An 18,666-nucleotide genomic window follows, 5' to 3' on the forward strand; every position below is an offset into this window, starting at 1 on the left:
TATTTCAGACAATAATGTCTTGCTCCCTTTCTCCCCCCCTTCAATCTGTCTCTTTGACTGCACTGGCTGAATCGTGAGCCTGTTCTTTCATCCTTCACACTATTCCCCTCTTTCTTGTTGAATCTAGAGAGTAAAATGTGTGAGCATTTGTGTATGTGGGTGAGAGAGAGAGAGAGAGAGAGAGAGAGAGAGAGAGAGAGAGTCTGTGCTATTCTTGGATGGTTGGGGAAATCTTGGCTCCCTGGCGCATGGGAAAAGTGCTCTTGGCAATTCTTGAGCTGTGGCATTCCATTATGCTCTCCTCTACAAACACACACACACACACACACTCACTCATACAAACTTTGTTTTGTCACTTAGGAAGACATTGCACTGACTTACATTTAGTCCCTGCAGACTTGGGCGTAAGTGATTCTTTGCAGAACATCACCCTCAGAGTGACTAAAAAACATGCCTGAAGTTTAATAATGCAGCTCGTGTAAACAGGATGCACACACACACACACACACACACACACAGATAGCAGTAAGTAGTAGTACAGCACATGACCTGGGTCATTATGAATTGTCATGCATGCTCAGACTGCACTGGAAACCTAAGTCGGGTTCACGATCCAGTCGGAACATGGGTCTTTCTGCATGTTCGCCTCGTGTGTCTCCAGGTTCTCGGGTTTCCAAAAACAGATTTGAGGGTGAGGCAAATTGGACGCTCTAAATTGACGGTGAGTGTGAGCGTGGATGTTTGTTTGTCTCCATGTGACCCTCACGTGGAGGATAAAGTGGTAGAAGATGGATGAAAACAAAAGTTTTTTGTCATCATAACAAAAACTCAGAGATATATTCTTTTAAAAGCAACTACAATGTATCATCATGGTCTGATTATAACAAAACAAAAAAAGAAAGCCTGCTCCACTCTGTGCTCCACCTCCTCATCCATTTTAGTTACTTTTAGCTCCAAATCCAAAGCACGACTCAAGGACTCAAGGCTTAAAAACAGCAGTTTGCAAACTAATGGCTGAGTTCACGATGGGTTGCCAATTTCCCTGGTACTGAAATACTCTTGTAGGACAACGATGTTGGCAATCTCAATAACCTTTCATTCTAAATAAATTAAAAAACAATTATGTTTTATTTTGGTGCACTATGGTGCAGTATTTCCAACTATTTAGACACAAAAAAAGGTGCCCCCTTTGTTCACAGCACAAGAAAAATAAGCCTGTGTGGAAAGAGGTCTTTTTGCTTTGAGTGATTTTTCCCTTGTGGGAGCGTGGCAGCAATCAACATAGTGCAACATGATTATATACGATGGAGTGTTTACAGTAGCATGAAAGGACACGCATGTGGGTTTGTGTATTTTAGCGAAGTTTATTGTTGCCTTCACAATGTAGATTCTGGCCTCTGGAGGAGACTCTGCTGGGCAGCATTCAGACACCCGCGGTGTGTGTTGTGATTGTGTTGTGTGTGCGTGCGTGTGTGGCTCGGCTGTTGTTTGTGATGATGGTCTGTTGTGTTGCTCTGGTGTGCGCTGCGTATGTGCCCTGTTGAGTCTCGAGGGTGTCACATCTGTGCGTGGCTTTGATGAATGCGTTTGGGTGTGCGTGCTCGGCGAGTGCTGCCGCCGCTGCCTGTCTGACATTTTCTGTCTGTGCGCCTTTGAAAAGGTGGAACACATTATTCACAGACAAGGACACATGCAGAGCAGTCGCCCACCTCTCCAATGCCCATTCATGCCAATTAGTGCCAGTCTGTCTCTCTATGCCCATCACAGTGGTGGGATAGTTCACCTTCAGCACACACACACACACAACATGGTTCTCTGTGTGTGTGTGTGGATACAATTGCTTGTGTGAGTCTTTTTTTCTTCTTCTTTATAGACATGTGAAAGAAAAGACTGTGTTTTTGCTGACAAGGAAATCAAACGGCAGTGTGTTTTTGTGTTACACAGGTGTTTTTGTGCTCCGCGTCGCCTCATTCACACATCACACGCGTCAGCCTCAACCTGTCTTTAACTTATAAGTGATTGCAACAGCAATGTTCTGCACAGTAGATACATATAAAAAAGCATCCTTTTAAGAAGGGTTATATTTTTGTCATTTAAAGCTGTGAAGTTCGTTTTGCTTCTTGTGTCTCATGTGCCGTGTTTCCACTACATGGTCCCAGCTCGGCTCGCCTCACTTCGCCTCGACGCGGTTTTGGTTGGTTTCCCATTACAATATAGTACCTCCTCAATGTGGGCGGAGTCATTACAGCGGCTCGCATGAAACTGCCGTGACTTTGTTTTACACACACAAACGAGTGACGAGTGACGAGTGACAGTGTGACTGAATCATTAGAATCAGTTCATTAAAAAGATTTGTTCAGTACTTCCTCCATGACGGAGCACAGACTTCATCACTGTTCAGAGACTTTCAGCAGTGCTGTCACTAAATACACCAGACTCCTCTGTTAAATATTGAGATTTTAGACATTTCCTTGCTATATGTTGGAGATTAACGCGCGTTTTCAGGGTTTCTAAGTCTTTTTAACTGATCTACAGTTCGTTGTACGTTTTATTCTTGTGACGGATATCAGCGCACGGCAGTCTGACGCATAGTATCGCCTCAGCTCGCTTGGAACCCCGCCTGAGCAGGTACTAAGTACCAGGTACTATCGCTAATGGAAAAGCAAAATAACCGTGGAAACACACCAATTTACCCCGGAAACACACCAATTTACCCCCAAACATATTTGACCTCATAATCATAATAATGTCTGCAAGTATATGAATTAAAAGGAGTAATGAACATAGTTTGGGAAGTTATTAATTCAATGATTTATTTCATGTTGTATTATCCACACAGAAGTCACTCCTCCTGCAAAATGTCAAATCCTCAACCTCCGTTTCAGCTTCTAATACTGTAGGTCTTACATTTGTATCTTACCATGTAACCACGCTTTAAATAAACAGTGATCAGGCAAATCAAAGCAATAAAGTAGACTTTTTATAGTGGAGGACCAACATTCCCAACAGCCCTGTGAAATCATATGGAGAAATGTTTCTGAAAACAAAGAAAATCCCACTGTGAGTGTTTGAATGGGCTCTTTTCACTGATTGTCAAACTTTGTTCCCTTCCACATGTCTCACTTCCTCCCCGTTATGCAATAACAAGTCAGATTATGTGTTGTCTTTGAAATGATATTATATTTCAACCTTGTGTGTGTTGTGTGTCGTTGTGGCTCCATGTTTGTGCTTTCTGAAAGTCTCTGAACGCTGCCTCCGTGTGTGTGTGTGGAAATGCAACGGTAAGAACATCAAGTCATTCGTGTGCATGTGGACAACATACGTGTTTGTATGTGTACACACTCGGGTGTGTGTGTTTGTGTGTGTGTGTGTGTGTGTGTACTCAGAGGGATTATACAGCATAGAGAAGCTTAGCAGTGATTTACATCCATTCCAGTCCCTCCTTAATCCTCTTCACACACACACACACACACACACACACGCATGCGCACACACACACACGCACGCATGCACATGAATACCTCTTTGGGATATAATAGTCTGTGTGGTTAGTAGGTTTGTGAATGAGAAGTAGCTTAGACTGGAGTAACACGCTGCGGTGCCAGCACGTTAAGACAGCCTGGCAGAGGGTTTGTGAGAGAGAGAATGAAGAGATGAAGTATTTGTAGAGTGTGTGCGCGTGTTTTTGTGTGTGTGTGTGTGTAAATTAACCCCTGGTTCAGAGCGCACTGTTAACCTCATTATGCAATAATGACAAAAAGGTTATGAATGGCAGGTTACGAAAAGAACTTTGGTATGATGTGATTAAAGGGCTGTAATGAGGTTGTGCCGTCATAAAGCCGGCTCTGCAGACATCGCACATGCTTCTGTGTGTGTGTGTGTGTGTTTGGTATGTGGCCATTAGATGGCTCTGCACCTGCTCTCTCACAAACTACTGCACAAATAATCACACATGCACACATGCATGCACCCAAGGGAAGATGGCGAGGCGCAGATAGACAGGAGGCTCTCGCTGAAAGAGAGGAGGGTAGAGGTGTAGATGGTAAAGCGAGTGGGAAGGCAGGGGTTGCCGTTTGTCATAACCGCAGCATGTGTGAAGTTTGCGTAGGCGACTGAGAGAGTGTGAGAGTATGTGTAAGTGAGGGAGAGAGAGAGCAGAGGTGTCTGTGATATATGTGTGTGTGTGTGTGTGTGTGTGTATATATATATATAGAAGCTTTTCATCAGTTTCCTTAGTGACTGGCTGCGACTCAGACGGTTCTCTACTCAGAAAGACGCATGAAATTTAAAAAAAAGAGAAAGAAGCAGAGAATGGAGCAGCGTGTGTTGTAGGAAAACGTCACCGCGCTCCATTCATCCAGTCTAAATGGATTGAGTTGCTGGAGTTTTTAATTGTATGTGAAGCCTCAGCTGCACATGCTGTACACTGCAGACAGACTCCACTCAGCAAGTCACAGCTGAGAAGTATGACAATTCAGGAAACGGGAAAATAATCTGTTTTCATTTGTCTGCCAGGATAAAAGACTTCAATAAAGTAATGCTGAGTTCCCTGATCTTTTACAAAGGAAAAAAAAAAAAAATTCAAAAAGAGAAGGGACACTGTGAGACTGTGAGGTTTGAAGTGGAGGTTGGTTTATTATTTCAGAAATGATAAGAAGTCATTGACGTGTGTCGACCTCAGTCTGACCAAACCAAGACGGTTTCAGATGGAGAGACAGAGTGGCTGAACAAAGATGGACTGAGGGAACCTCATATCTCCAGAGTAAACACTGAAGTCTGAACTACTGGACTGAATCTCTTCTTTCTTTTCTTTTTTTTTTGGTGCCTGTCATTTCCCTGTAGTCTCTTTATCGCTCTCTTTTCCTTACTGCTGCCAGTTGAAGGCAGATTGTAAACAAACCCACACAAATGAATTATGATTAAGTGCTGCGAGGCTCCACTTGGTTGCCAAGGCAACAGACAAATGTTTCCATGCTGTTGAGGTCATCTGATGAATGGTCTAGTTCTGATGTTCTCTTAGTATCTGTTAAATCCACTTTATGGCTCTAACTTACGCTTGTGTATTGTTTCTGTTCTGTTTTAACTTTTCTTCTTGTCTCACCATCTCTGCGTCCAGATTATTTCCACTCATAACTCAATTGTGTCACTTATAACTCTATATAACTCTTATAGCTGACTTAAAAATCTGCAGGTAAAAACAAAACAAAAACTAAATTATGTTAAAAAAGGGATTTCCAAACAAGTGCGTGATTTGGTTTCAAAACAGGAAGGACATTTTGCAATATGTGGCCATTTTTATTGTTGTTGAAAATCAGGAACTATATCATCAACGTGAACAACAACAACTCATAACAGGCCAAAAATAGAGATAGAAGCTCTCGACTGCTCAACTCCAAAGTAAAAACACAAAAGACCACATAGACATTATCAATGACCACTTTTCACTCCTCTTATAAGCAGCCGAGCCTCCCTGGATATAAATGATGTCCTCTCGCAGACTTTAACCCACATTAAAAGCAGAAAAAGTCTTCCACCCTGCAGTCGTTAGTTCATGAATATCTGAAGTTTACACAGGATTGATATCAGGCTGAGAGGAAGGCCAAGTAACACAAACAGGATGTGTTTTTACTGCATGTTTAGAACCACTCAGTCTAGTGGGAATAATTTCAGCTCTTGTGTGTGTGTGTGTGTGTGTGTGTGTGTGTGTGTGTGTGTGCTGTGCTTCTTCCCTTTGCATGCTACAACTCTTCGTATTGAGCAGCACATTTCAACTATATTTACCTCCAAATGGTATTTTAACTAGGTCAGCTAACTCACTGAAATAGACTGCCGCACACAGTCTGTGTGGAGATCGGTTGTGACATCTAGTGGAGGAAGGGGGGAAGTACACCCATGCTACTCTGTCTGCAAAAGAGGGAACACCGAAGTGTTCCTCTCATTGATGTTATTGTTGTGATGTCTTCCCTCTCAAACCAGTGTCTTGTGTACACTGTATTTACTTTACATATTGTAAACATGCCGGCATGCGCCTCTGTGATTTCCGGGAGACGTGCAAACTTCTTAGTTTCCCGCAAAAAACATTTGCTTATTCCAGCTTTTTTCCAAATGACACTTAATTGATGTTCTGCTTTACTATATAATAATTTTAAAATGAATATCAGGGTGTGTTCTTTTTTTTTTCAGTCTGATGGTGAGACACCATCACGTAGTCCTCCCACACATCGTGATGAACATTTGAAATGAGCGTGTGACACTTTATAGATCGCTAACATATCAATTTATTTCCCATGTGTCACTCTTTAATCACCACTGCTCTCCCTCCCTCCCTCCCTCCCTTTATCTCTCCCATAGTTCCCCTCTCTGCCCTTCCCACTGTAACTCTCTCTCTCCCTCTCTCACTTTCTGCCTCTCTTTCTCTCCCACTCTCTTTCTCTGCTTGTAAGCGGTCTCTGGGCGTACAGCCAGCTGGCGCGTGTGTGTTTTTTGAATGAATACCTGATGAAGTTGGCCTAGCAAACCGTGGGAGGGAAGGGCCGTGTGTGTGTGTGTGTGTGCGTGTTTGTGTGTGTGTACGTGTGTTTGTGTGTGTGGGGAGGCAGTGTGTGAGCTCTGGCTCGCATTCAAACCCTTGCATAATACACGTTGGAGCTCTGCATGCGGGACTCCCTCCCTGTGGGCGTGTGCAAGTACATGCTACCAATATTGTGTGTGTGTGTGTGTGTGTGTGTGTGAGGTCACTTGAGTGCTGAGTGTCTGTGGTAGTGAGGGATCTTCCTGCCCTGCTGTCAAGATTTAGGAGAGAGGGATCTTGGTTATGTGTGTGTGTGTGTGTGGAGGGTGAGGAAGCCTGAGAGCAGTTTGTAGCACAAGTACACTGAATCTGCTCGGGATTTTCCGCTTGAAGGGGAGAGAGGGAGAGAGAGAGAGAGAGGGAGACGGAGACGGAGTGAGACTCTAGGGCGATTTACAAGGGACACGAAGGAGGAGGAAAAGGAATGAGAGAGAGGGAGAGAGAGAGAAGAGGGAGCATGGTGCAGAAGTGGGCATCTCCTGCTACGCTGGTAAGTACACTTCACACAGTTTACTTTGAATGAAGTGTGTGTGTGGGAGTGAGAGGGAGTTAGCGTGCGCGCTGAATAGTTGAATTGTTGTATCACAGTATGTCATTTGTAAGTGCGTACTGCATTTGCCCTAGTTTCTCCCTCTTCTCTTCTCTTCTCTTCTCTTCTCTTCTCTTCTCTTCTCACACTTGCACTCTATCCTCGAGCATTTCTCTCTCTTAGACTGTGCCCCACCACCCACCACCCACCACCCCTCCGTCAGTCACCCTCCCAAACTCGGGGTTGTCGAGGGGTGAGAAACTGCAAGTCATGCAACACAGCCTGAGTGTTTGTTTCCTGAAAAAGACTCTCTTTTTCTGGCACTCATTTGTTTCTCTCCATCTCTGTCTCTCTTTGTATAACTCCTAACCACTCTCTCTTCCTCTCCTCTGCTCTCGTCTCTCCTTTTTTTCCCCTCTTGTCACCCCTCCTTTTTCTCTCGCCCTCCTTCTCTAACTCTGTCTCCATCTGTCAGTGGCAGATACTCCATTACACCCTCACTGTCTTACCATAGTCCTGTGTTTGTGCTCCGTACAGTATGTCGGTTTTGTTGTGTCTTGTTGTGTGAAATCACTTGCTGAGAGTGACAGTGAATAAAGCGTCAGTCTTGTCAGAGTTCCCAGTCTGGCAAAGATCCCTGTAATGTGCACACACACACACACACACACACTCGCACTAATGAAAAACCACACGGAGCCAACATAAAGGGGCGAAAAAAGAAGAAGAATAAGCCTGCGGCACTGTGTTTTCCACTCGCACTATATTTAGCAGTGAGACAACACATCACGTTGGACTTATCCCTTTGATCATGATTATGATTATGACTGAGCAATCACACACACACACACTCACACAAACTCAGATGGAACAGACACTCTCTGTGGAGCCTCAACACGCACTATTTATGTCGCTACAGCACTTAAACAAATGTAGACCAAATAATAATATTAAATATTAAAATAACTCATTATTCTGAATTCTGCATCAACAAAATCAACAAAATATTGTATGGAAAACTCAGTCAAAGCCATAAATGTCATGATAATCACTCAGAATAGTCAATAGTGCAAATAAGAGATGAGATATAAACAACACATGACTCTTCACCCCCTTACGTTTCACATGTTGGCTGTTTGGTGAATGTTAGGGTGCAGATGAGTGTCATTTCTTATCGTAAAACATGTTGTAATTATTGTAAATGACCCATAGTTACAGTGATATCACTGCATAGATGGAGTGCTGGTGCCAAAACCTCAAAGCACTCCAGTGCTGCTTGAATACAAAGGACAAAGGATTCATAAATAATAGATTAACATACAAGTTAGCGAAAAATTGTATGTGTAATGTTACTTTGAACATCCCAGTTTTACACATGAAAGACGTCATCGACATCCACTGAGAACAAATGTGTGTGTGTGGGAGTGAGAGGGTGAAATGTACACACGTTGACTGTTTTGACCGTAGAAGGACAATAGTATAGCGCATGAGTGAACGATTCAGATTACACACACACACACACCAACTCACTATGTCACTAGTGTCCCACAGAGAGAGAGAGTGAGTGAGTGTGTGTGTGTGTGAGAGAGAGAGAGACCAAAGCACATGGAAGACAGACAGCTTGGGTTACAGGTCATCTGATATCCACACACACACCCACTGACGCTGAACACTCAGCAAGATTCAGGTGACATAGCTTTTCAGCGACTGTGTGTTTGAGTGTCGCTTTCAGTGGAGTGGTAATCTCTTATTTGTAGGTCTTTGCTGCAGCTGTGCTGTGTTCTTTATTTGTCATTTAAGCTACGAAAGTCTCCCCACACTGTCGAACCTCCTTTGTGCGCGTTACTTTCTCACTAACGCTGTTGTCTCACGTTGTAGAAGTGGGAGATAATGGAGTGAATATCTAATCTCCCCTGTGCAGTTGTTTGACAGCTGCAGCACCTTATTACACAAACTGAATGTAGCAGTAACGTGACATATCCACTGGTCAAAGTGACATGAGCGTATCTGCGGCGCCGTGCACGGACTGTCAGTGTCGTTTCAGCTCATCTCAGACACATAATAGCCCCACATTTTAATTTGGCAACGAGCTTGGCAGTTACCCGCTGACAAATAGGTCTTATTTCCTTGTTTGCGTCCGTCTTTACCAACTGTAGAGCCTGACAGAGCACTAGCAGAACAGTTAATGAGGGACGAGAGACGAGCCGAAGATAAATGTGAACAGATGCCGAGGGAGAGGGAGCAAAGACACTGAGAGACAGAAGATTAACAACGTAAAAACCATTAGATGGAAGAATGATAATGGATAATGGAGTAATGAAGAAGAAGAGGTGGGCAGGTTGAGGATGGAGAGGAGATGAGTGGAGATAGAGTGACGGGGAGAGAGGAGGAGCAGAGGGAGAGTGTTTCTCGGTGCTAAAAGCTCAGCTATCCAAAGTACCTCTCAACACATGTCTGAGTCATGGCTGCTCCACTTGACAACGTGTGTGTGTGTGTGATTGTGTGTGTGCTGTGTATTTGCATGTGAGTTTGCATGTGTTCATTCCTCGGCCATAGTTGTGTTGTAGTAGCATTGCAGCACTCCTTAAATCACAGGAATCTGCTTTTAGATGCAAGATGTTTTCATCCAACACACACACACACACACACATAGAGAACGAGATAAGCATAACAGGAAACCTGGGCGGAGTTGACCCTGGTTGAACTAGTCATTCTGGTTAAAATACTCAATAATTATGATTTGCATCTACACACATGTTATTGGATCTCAGTATTAGTTAAAGTCAAACTTGATGCATGTGTCTGTGACTGGCTGTGAATATTGTTCTTCTCACCTCTGCTTGTATAAGATTCCAAACGTATTCCACAGGTGAGTTCGAGAGCCCTGTGTACCATCCATTAAAACTCGAACGATGTTTAGTTTGGCAATTAAAAACATGGTGGTCCATCACATTGGGCTCCATAGAGAGAAGCCACTCTTGATGTGAATTTAAAGTCTTATTGTGTGGTAAAGAAAACTACAATTGTCTCTCTGTGAGTCCCTGTGATTGAACCTTTGAGTCTGTTGTTGTTTTATTGTCAAGGCACAAAGCTGTGTGTATTAGTCAAATTCTAGGAGGTTTGACACACTTGGAAATGAAACTTGAGTAAGAGTAATCTCTGACAAAGTTCAACTGACTAACGTTTGCAAACTCTTGGCCTGTGAAAACTGTCAGAACTTGTCAGCTTGTTCGCTGTTTAGTGCAAGTTTGTATCGTGTTATTCAACAAACAGTTGTGTGCTTTTGTGCACTGGTTAGAGTGTTTGTGCGTGTGTGTGGTTGCATGTGTTGTGCTGTGCGTCAGGAAAAGAACATGTGTCAGCATAATTGAATATGCACAGGTTTCAGTGTCAGAGTGTGTGTGTGTGTGTGTCTCCAGAAATATCTGTACAATATTTATGAGATTCACACCAAGCTTTCCATCTTTTGCAGCGGGAGGTCCTCACTAACAGATGGCACCCTCACATAGTCGAACATGCAAACACATGGTTCACACTCACAGAGAATTCATGGCAGTGTAAACATTGTTCACGAGAGCATTTGCCACAGCAGTGACCCCAATATCGATTGTCGGATAGAGTTTTAAAATGTGCTTACTCCTTTGGACAATGTTTGTTATCGCAGTATATAAATGTAAGCTCTGCAGCTACACGTTGACCTTGTACATTTCTTCTCGTGGGCATTATTGTGGCTCGTTGCCTATAGTGTCCTTGTGTTTGTCTATGGCCTTGTTGTTTTTTGTTATTCTGAAACTACTGTTGATGCAGGGCATCATTTTTTTGGTTCATGGCCTGTTTGTCGACCTTCATCTCTATAAATGTATGGCTCGACACTTTGAGATACATTGACGTCGTGTGACTGTGAACACATCGTGTGTACTGTGTACAGTGGTCATGGGTGCGACTCCACTCCAGATCAACTTGGAAGATCAGTCCTTATTGTTGCTGTTTGACTGAAAACATGCACACATGTGAATATAAAGACCCCTAAACACCTGTCTTTCTCTCCCACAGGTTTCTGCTGCATGTGGGCAGGCTTGTTTTTGCAAGGAAATGATTCCGCATGAAGTGCAACGCACTCGGCCCCCTGTCGCCCTCGGCGGCAGCAGCAGGTGTGATGTCATAACACTCTCCCCTACCACACTGAGCTCACTCTTCAGACGCTAAAGACCCCTGGACCGAACCGACCGCCTTACCCCTCCCCCCTAATCACCCCTCCATATCTTTCTCTCCATCTTTAATCCTTCCTCACCTACTCTTAAGGGCCTGGATTTTCGTTTCGTTGTTATCTTATAAAAAAAGACCTGATAATCAATGGCCTTGAATAAACCTGGTAGAAAGACAAAGAGAAACAAGATAACGGAGGTTAATTTATAACTGATTGGAGTGGGACAAGTGACAGGTCATCACACGTGAGAACAAAAGAAAGTCAGAAGTGAAAGAGTAAAGGTGAACAAAAAGAAAGAAAGAAAAAGCTAAAGAACTCCAAAACTCCAGAAAAGATTAACGTAAGTGCAGTTGAGGGACGTGAGGCGAAATCATGAAGTCCAATCAGGAACGCAGTAATGAATGTCTTCCCCCAAAGAAGAGGGAGATCCCTGCATGCACTTTACCCTCTGAGAGTCGTTCACTAACCATGCCACCTGCCAGTGACAGCCAGCGCACAGAGAACATGGCCTGGCTCGCCAGTGTGGCTGGTAGGAATGAGAGCAGTATGGGTGGGCGCCGTAGCTCCAGTCAGTCTGATGGACCGCAGTATAAATCCCTATCCTCCACATCAGACTCTTCATCCTCCTCTTCATCGCTGAGGCTAGTCTCATCTCTTCCCACAGTTTATACGCCGCCCTTGTCACAATCAACCGTTGGAGGAACTGTCCATTACACCCACATGCCTCCTAATCTTCAGTTTGTAGCCTCACCTTACACCGCCCCATACACAGGCTATCTGTCTCCTCAACTGCTCCCACCACCTCCTCCACCTCCCCCGCTCTCCTCTTCCTCCTTGGCAGCACAGAGGCCCTCACACACAGAGATGGCCTCTGCACCTTCACAGGCCTCCAAACATGACCAGCACCGAGCGTCCTCTGGGCGGACGTCTATGCCGCCTCCCCCCACGGACCCCGTCTTTCACCATGTTCAGATGTCTACTTCCCCGCGGACTGTTCCGTCGCCTCATCATCACCATCAAGGACGCGCTCACCATTCTCACCATTCACTGCACCCCCACCACACGGTGGGACATGGAATGTCCCAGGTTTTGGTGCAATACACAGACGGACCTAGCAGGAAGGAGGAAGGTGGCTCCAGACACAGAGAGCTCCACAACGGAGAGCTGGAGAGGGGCCGGCGATACGGAGTATCTCCTGAATCCAGCCTCTCCAAGTCGGGGAGTAAAACACGCGACAGCCATTTGTCCTCCTATGAGGCCCGCCAGCTGGTTCTGCCCTCAGATTACTCTCCTTACGATCCCACAGGACTGAGAACCTCTGTTATGCTCATGCAAAATAGCCAAGGAGACCACCACATGGTACCACCCAGACCCAGCCCTGAGAAGCTGACAACCTCTGCCCCCTCACACCTGGAGAAAGGTGGTATCATCTTGGGCAAACCTGTCAATCGCATAGCCTCCGCCTCCAGCACCACATCTTCATTCACATTTCCACCACCATTAAGTGTAGACAGTTTGAAAGCCGCTGTCAGTACGCTGTCACCCCAGACTGTTATCCAAACCACCCACAGTGCCACAGAGGCACTGTCAATGGGGCTCCCCTCCACCAATATCTACCCCCAGCCACCTATCATTGGTTATATTGCAGGTGGTAGTGGAAGCCAGCATACACCAATCAGCTACCACACCAGCCTACAACAACACTTACTCATTCCTGGTGCCCAGCCAGTCATTATCCCTGTTAGTGGAGGTGGTGTCACCACAGTGGAAACTGTACCCTCATCTACTCACCCTGCACCTTTTCCTACCGCACTCCCGCACACCTACATTGCTGCCACGGCTCACAAAGATGACACTCTGGAAACCTCCAGCAGCTCATACCACCAGGCCGCTTCTGGTGGAGTGGTCCAAGCACAGCTTCATCTCCCCGTTGTCCCCGCGGCAACAGGACTGGCCGCCTCTTCTGCTCCTCCTCCCCCGTCCAGTACGGCAGCGCCTCCCTCACTCCCCCCATATTTCATCAAGGGCTCTATCATCCAGCTGGCCGACGGGGAGCTGAAACGCGTTGAGGATCTGAAGACGGAGGACTTCATCCAGAGTGCTGAGATCAGCAATGACCTGAAGATTGACTCATCCACGGTGGAGCGCATTGAAGGCTGCCACACCTCACCGAACGTCGCTGTGGTTCAGTTCTCAGTTGGTGAGCACCGTGCACAGGTAAGAGAGTTGATTCCGCTCTCCAATTTCTCAAAGTTAACATATTTCATTGTCATATTGGCTAATAAATTGTGAAAGGTGTAAGCTGCCAAACCTTCCAGTATTTCGCTGGAATAAAGGGGTCAAACGGTATCAGCTCATTAAGATGACAAGGCTGTTATATGTTTTTTGAGTAGTGTACTTACATTATTGAAATAACTTTTCAACCCTTAAAATCTATAGAAATCCATATTTCTGTCCAAGGCAACAGACCATTTCAATGCCATTGTCTGTTTTGTGGAGCTCCTGCAATGTTTCACATAGAGTTTGGCTTTGAAAAATGTTTACAGCTTTAAAATCTCCTCTGTTCTGCTGGTCCTGCAGATGTGTTTGTACTTTCAGGTATAGACCTAACAGGTATAGAACGTGTTGTTTGTCAGACATGCTACAGATAAAGGTGTTGAAAAGCTGCTCAGGAGGACTGAGAGAGCCAGAGCTAAAGTAAGACATAGAGAGGAAGAGAGAGAGAGGGAAATAAGAGTTAGTTTGTTTTGTTTTAAACGGCTGAATAAAAAGCTTCTTCGGGAAAGTGGATCGGTCACTTAATCAGAAAATGAGCCGAAGCTCATGATCCCATGTTGGTCCCTGTCTCTTGTTATTGTTTTGATTGAAAGTTAGAGAGACCCTTATTGCCAGTTTTCTTACTGCGTTGAAATGCAGCACCTCAGTCTTACAGTGCTGTGTGCCAACTTGCACAAAATGACTTTCACCACCATAGTAATTACTTAAAAGTAGCAGCTAGTCAGCCTAGCTTAGCATAAAGGCTTTCTGGAGTGTAGTCCGCTTGGCTGCCAACTTCATAACAATGACAAGATTCTAGTAATTCAGTACTCTTAGCCAAAAACATGTCCTCACCTCCTGTGGGGAAACCACGGCTGGTTTTTACACGACAGTTTAGATATAAACAAGTGTTTTGTGTAGCGTGAGTTTACGGTCGGATAGAGTCTGTCCACTGTCTCCCTCTCCGCCGTTGACGTGAAATTCCGATGCAGAACAATAAGTGAGTAACATTAAGCAAGAGAGAGCAAATGACATGATGTCTGGGAAATGCAAATTCCAAAGAAAATGACAAAGAATGACTTGTCCAAGATCTCAAGGACAATCAGATGCAGAGCGTGCCTGCAAATCAATAAAAGTGGACGCCATGGGAGAAGCGGCTCTTACAGGTTGCCCTCCCATCCTAAGCTGTGTCAATACATTTGGTCCTTGAATTTGAGGAATTTGGTCCTGGAAAATCTTTGAATTTTATGTCAACCAAGGTGTGGGAACCCTGGATAGTCTGTCTATATTCTTTAGTGATGTTTTGTGTTTACTTACCTCTATAAAACCTGGCTGACCAGCCCGACTTTAAGAGTGACCTTTAACAAAAGCTCCTGGAGAGGCTTTATATAAGCTGGTGTTATTAATGTTGAATGACACCAAGTGAGCTTTTCCCTTATTAATGACTCTTATATTGTTTTTTGAATCCCATGGGTCTCTGCTGTTCCCTCTGTAATTAAGTTCAATGTAATAGTTTGACAGTCATGGAACAAACATTTTCTGGTTATGAGCTTTCCAGTTTTAATGAAATGGGAATCTGAATGTGTCAATTCTACATATATTACTTTCTATGTTTGACAGAATTTACCTTAACCCATGCTATATTAAATGACAGATAATGTTTCACGTTCTGAAAAGTTTCACTCTAAAAACGTGCACTACTGGGCCACAATGTCTAGTTTTCTGTCTCTGTCTTTTCTCCAGCTACTTAAAAGTACTCTCACATCCACGTACACACACATACATCCTTCTCGCTGTCTGCATTGAAGCTAGATGATCTATTTCATCTGTATGTGCCATAACTTGTCCACCCACACGGCTCTCTATATCCATCTCTCCAGCCCCTGGCTGCTCTTTGATACTGTACCCCACAAAAGCTGACCATCTTTCAAAGACTTACTCGTCTCTCATGCGCTCCCTCAGTGGCTCATCTTAGTTTTTTCTTTTTCTGAGAGGTGGTAGCAGCTTTGAGTCCACGCTCGGAGAAGACGTACTCTGAGAAGTGGAAAATGATATAATACGCGAGGGAAAATGTTGCCTGACATTGGCTTTGAGAGCATTTGATGCATCTTGTGCTTGAATCGCTCTTGACATTGTTCTCTCACACACTCCCTCTCTCCCTCCTCTTCCTGCTCAGCCCGCCGCCCTCTCTTTGTAAACTCTTTTCATCTGGCCTCACTAGCTTCATTCACACCTACCTTCTCATTCTCTCCTCACTACTTCAGATCATTGTTCCTTTCATCTTTGTTTCTCTTCAGGTTTATTTTTCACTTGCTCGTAGCATCCTCTGCTCCATGCATGCAAATAATCACACGTAAAAAAGAAAATACCAGACGTTTTATTTTGTGCTGATAATCAAAGTGACTGCATGCTATACGAACAACGTATGTGTCAAAACATGTTTAAACAGCTTTTTTGTTCTTATTTTGCTGCTGCTTAGACTTAATGACGTCGTTTGTATGCGGATCTGTCAAACAATACTATCAGACCTGACTGGGGGAGCGCCTGTGTGTGTATACAGCAGCAGCTCAGGGGCGGGTGGGGGACAAGAAACATTAATGCCATCCAACTGAATCGTTCTGTGCGAGCTCCTTTGCTATTTGAAGGCATCCTGTTTACAGCCAATCTCGCTTTAACGATGCCATTTGGCCCTTGCCTCCAATTGTCTTGATGCAAGACAATGCACTTCCTGTGTGCAGTGCAGGAATGTTGTTGGGTGACAAAACATCTAAACAATGCTATACTAAGAAACAGAGTGTGGAGGTGATGTTCTTGATCGGTATTGTGTTATCAAGTCATGCACTACAGTTTTAAATAAACTAAATTCATTAAACTTTACTTGGAAACCATAGAAGACATTATACAGATACTTTTTTTCAGTAACTCAAACAGCGTACCAGGAAGAGTTCATTTGTCTTGATGAGAAAAACTTCTTTCCCTCTCCTCCAGGTGAGTGTGGAGGTCTTGGTGGAGTATCCCTTCTTTGTCTTTGGCCAAGGCTGGTCTTCATGCTGCCCGGATCGGACCACCCAGCTGCTGGAGCTGCCTTGCACCAAGCTTTCAGTGGGAGATGTTTGTATTTCTCTCACCCTCAAGAACCTGAGGAATGGATCTCTGAGGAAGACTCAGCCCCTGGAGCTCACCACCCCTGCCTCAATCACTGGCTCCAGTCACGGGCACCTCAAACCCCCCAGAGCTGTCTCTGACGCTCCCCACAGCAGTGGAGGAGGCTCCAGGCATGGTGAGCGGGAGAATGGCATCAGCCAGCGGGGGAATAGTGGAAGTGGGAATGGCAGTGGAGGGAGCATCAGTATGGAAAATGGGGATCTTATGTTTGGGGGAAGGGGGTCAATTTCTAAAGGTCAGGTCACCAGCAGCACAAAAGCTGGCTCCACTAAGACATCGGGTGGCAGGAAGCGGAGGTGGTCTGCACCTGAAGGTCGAAAAGCTGAGAAATCAGAAGAGGAGCCACCTTTGACCCTGCCCAAACCTTCCTTCATCCCTCATGAGGTGAAAGTCAGCATTGAGGGAAGGTCAAATATGGGCAAGTGAAGGCTAGTAGGACTGTTAATAATCCTGGGGATTTGGAAAAAAAAAAATCATAAAACGACTCTACAAAAAAACAACAACAAAAAAAACAAAACATAAATGCCCACATTAATGTTTCATGTCTTGGTTTTAAAGTTTTTTGTTTGTTTTTATTTTTCTATCTTGAATACTGTACTGTAGAGGTAAATTTGACCCTACATGGTATCACCTTACATTAAGTCCATGTAGTTTATAACACATTTATGTATGTGGGTTTGCCGTCACACAAAGCAATCAGTGCCGTTTTTTGCTGGTTTTCATGATGAGATGATTGATGGTGAGCGGTTTGTGAAGTGTGCTAAATGTTTATCTGCACCGTGTGGCACACGCGAGCAGTGCCTGGTGACGCTCTCGTGGGCGGGCTGGCTGCACTTTAAAACGTCAACGTGTACATTTCACCATCAATACGTTTGGAGACCTGTTCCCGCCACTTTCCTCACGCCACGTTGTTAGTTTTACACTGGACCACAGGAGAGAGATAATGTCCGCTGATCCTGAGCATTAAGGAGTTGCAGGCAAATCAGAAGATTTTGAATTTGATAAATCAAGAGTGGTAGTGGGGAGTGGGGGGGAGGGAGGGGGGATGTTATACTCACTGTGTGCCAGACCTGATCTGCGATGTCATCAAGTAGTGCCAGTGTGTTACACAACAGAGAGGGAACAACACTTGCTCTGTTCAGTTTAGCGACAGTGGAGTCTTTACTTTCATCTTCAGCATTTCTTTTTTTTTTTTTTTTTTTTTTTTATTCATGTTATCCCCCACCCCCGTCTTCTATCTCTACAGTTCTCTACTTGTTTTCGTCGATGTGTACGTGTGAGACACCCTAACTGACCCAACGCGTTACGTACACACGGGTGCAGACTACACACACCGGGTTGCAGAATGGAATGACTTCAAATGATTATTTTTTTTATTATTTTTCTTTTTGAAATACGAAGAGCGAGAGAGAGCGAGAGAGTCTGCGCGTGGACTCTGAGGAGATCAGGATGTTTGCGAAGCATTTAACACACCCGTCACACTCACCATGTGGCCGACACATTTTAGTTGTCTCTTAATTTACACAGTACTGTATGTTTTTAGTTGTTTTTTTTTTAACTTAGACAAGGGTAGAAAGTAGCAACAGCACTTTGGAAAGGTGAAGCTTTTGGAAAAGTGAAGCGGTGGGGGGGGGTGGGTTTGTTCGCAGGAGTGGATGTGCCATGGGATTACAAAGGAAGGCATGGATGACAGGTATTGGAGAAAAAACAAACAAACCCCAGTGTTTTTTTTTTTTTTTTAAAGTGCATGTGTGCTGTAGTGGACACAAAGAGTTAGGGAAAAGTATTAGGAATGTTGCTTTTTTTTGAATGTTTGGGATGAAGTTGTACACGGAAAAGTCTTTGAAATGTCCCAATGATGTTGTGTACTAGACTGAGAATAACGCGTAGACGCTCATGCCACAGATGTTTTGAAGGGTGTCATAATATATTTGTAATGTC

The 18,666-nt window shown here is 44.4% G+C and overlaps 1 protein-coding gene across 4 annotated transcripts in view; it reads left to right on the forward strand.

Moving 5' to 3' along the window:
- atxn1a (ataxin 1a) overlaps window positions 1-17,230 on the forward strand; it is an 80,095-nt gene extending 62,865 nt beyond the window's left edge. For 3 of the 4 annotated variants that reach the window (XM_044053263.1, XM_044053261.1, XM_044053262.1), the window contains 2 exons: window positions 11,151-13,521; window positions 16,549-17,230. In XM_044053263.1, the coding sequence (XP_043909198.1) occupies window positions 11,677-13,521; window positions 16,549-17,151 (2,448 nt within the window). In that variant the 5' untranslated portion in view covers window positions 11,151-11,676 and the 3' untranslated portion in view covers window positions 17,152-17,230. Of the gene's footprint in view, window positions 1-6,725; window positions 7,062-11,150; window positions 13,522-16,548 lie in introns of those variants that run through there. The other variant, XM_044053264.1, reaches the window with a different exon arrangement.
- The last annotated feature ends 1,436 nt before the right edge of the window (window positions 17,231-18,666 follow it).

Source organism: Solea senegalensis, linkage group LG20 (assembly GCF_019176455.1).
Source record: "Solea senegalensis isolate Sse05_10M linkage group LG20, IFAPA_SoseM_1, whole genome shotgun sequence".
In the NCBI taxonomy this organism is placed as follows: Eukaryota; Metazoa; Chordata; class Actinopteri; order Pleuronectiformes; family Soleidae; genus Solea; species Solea senegalensis.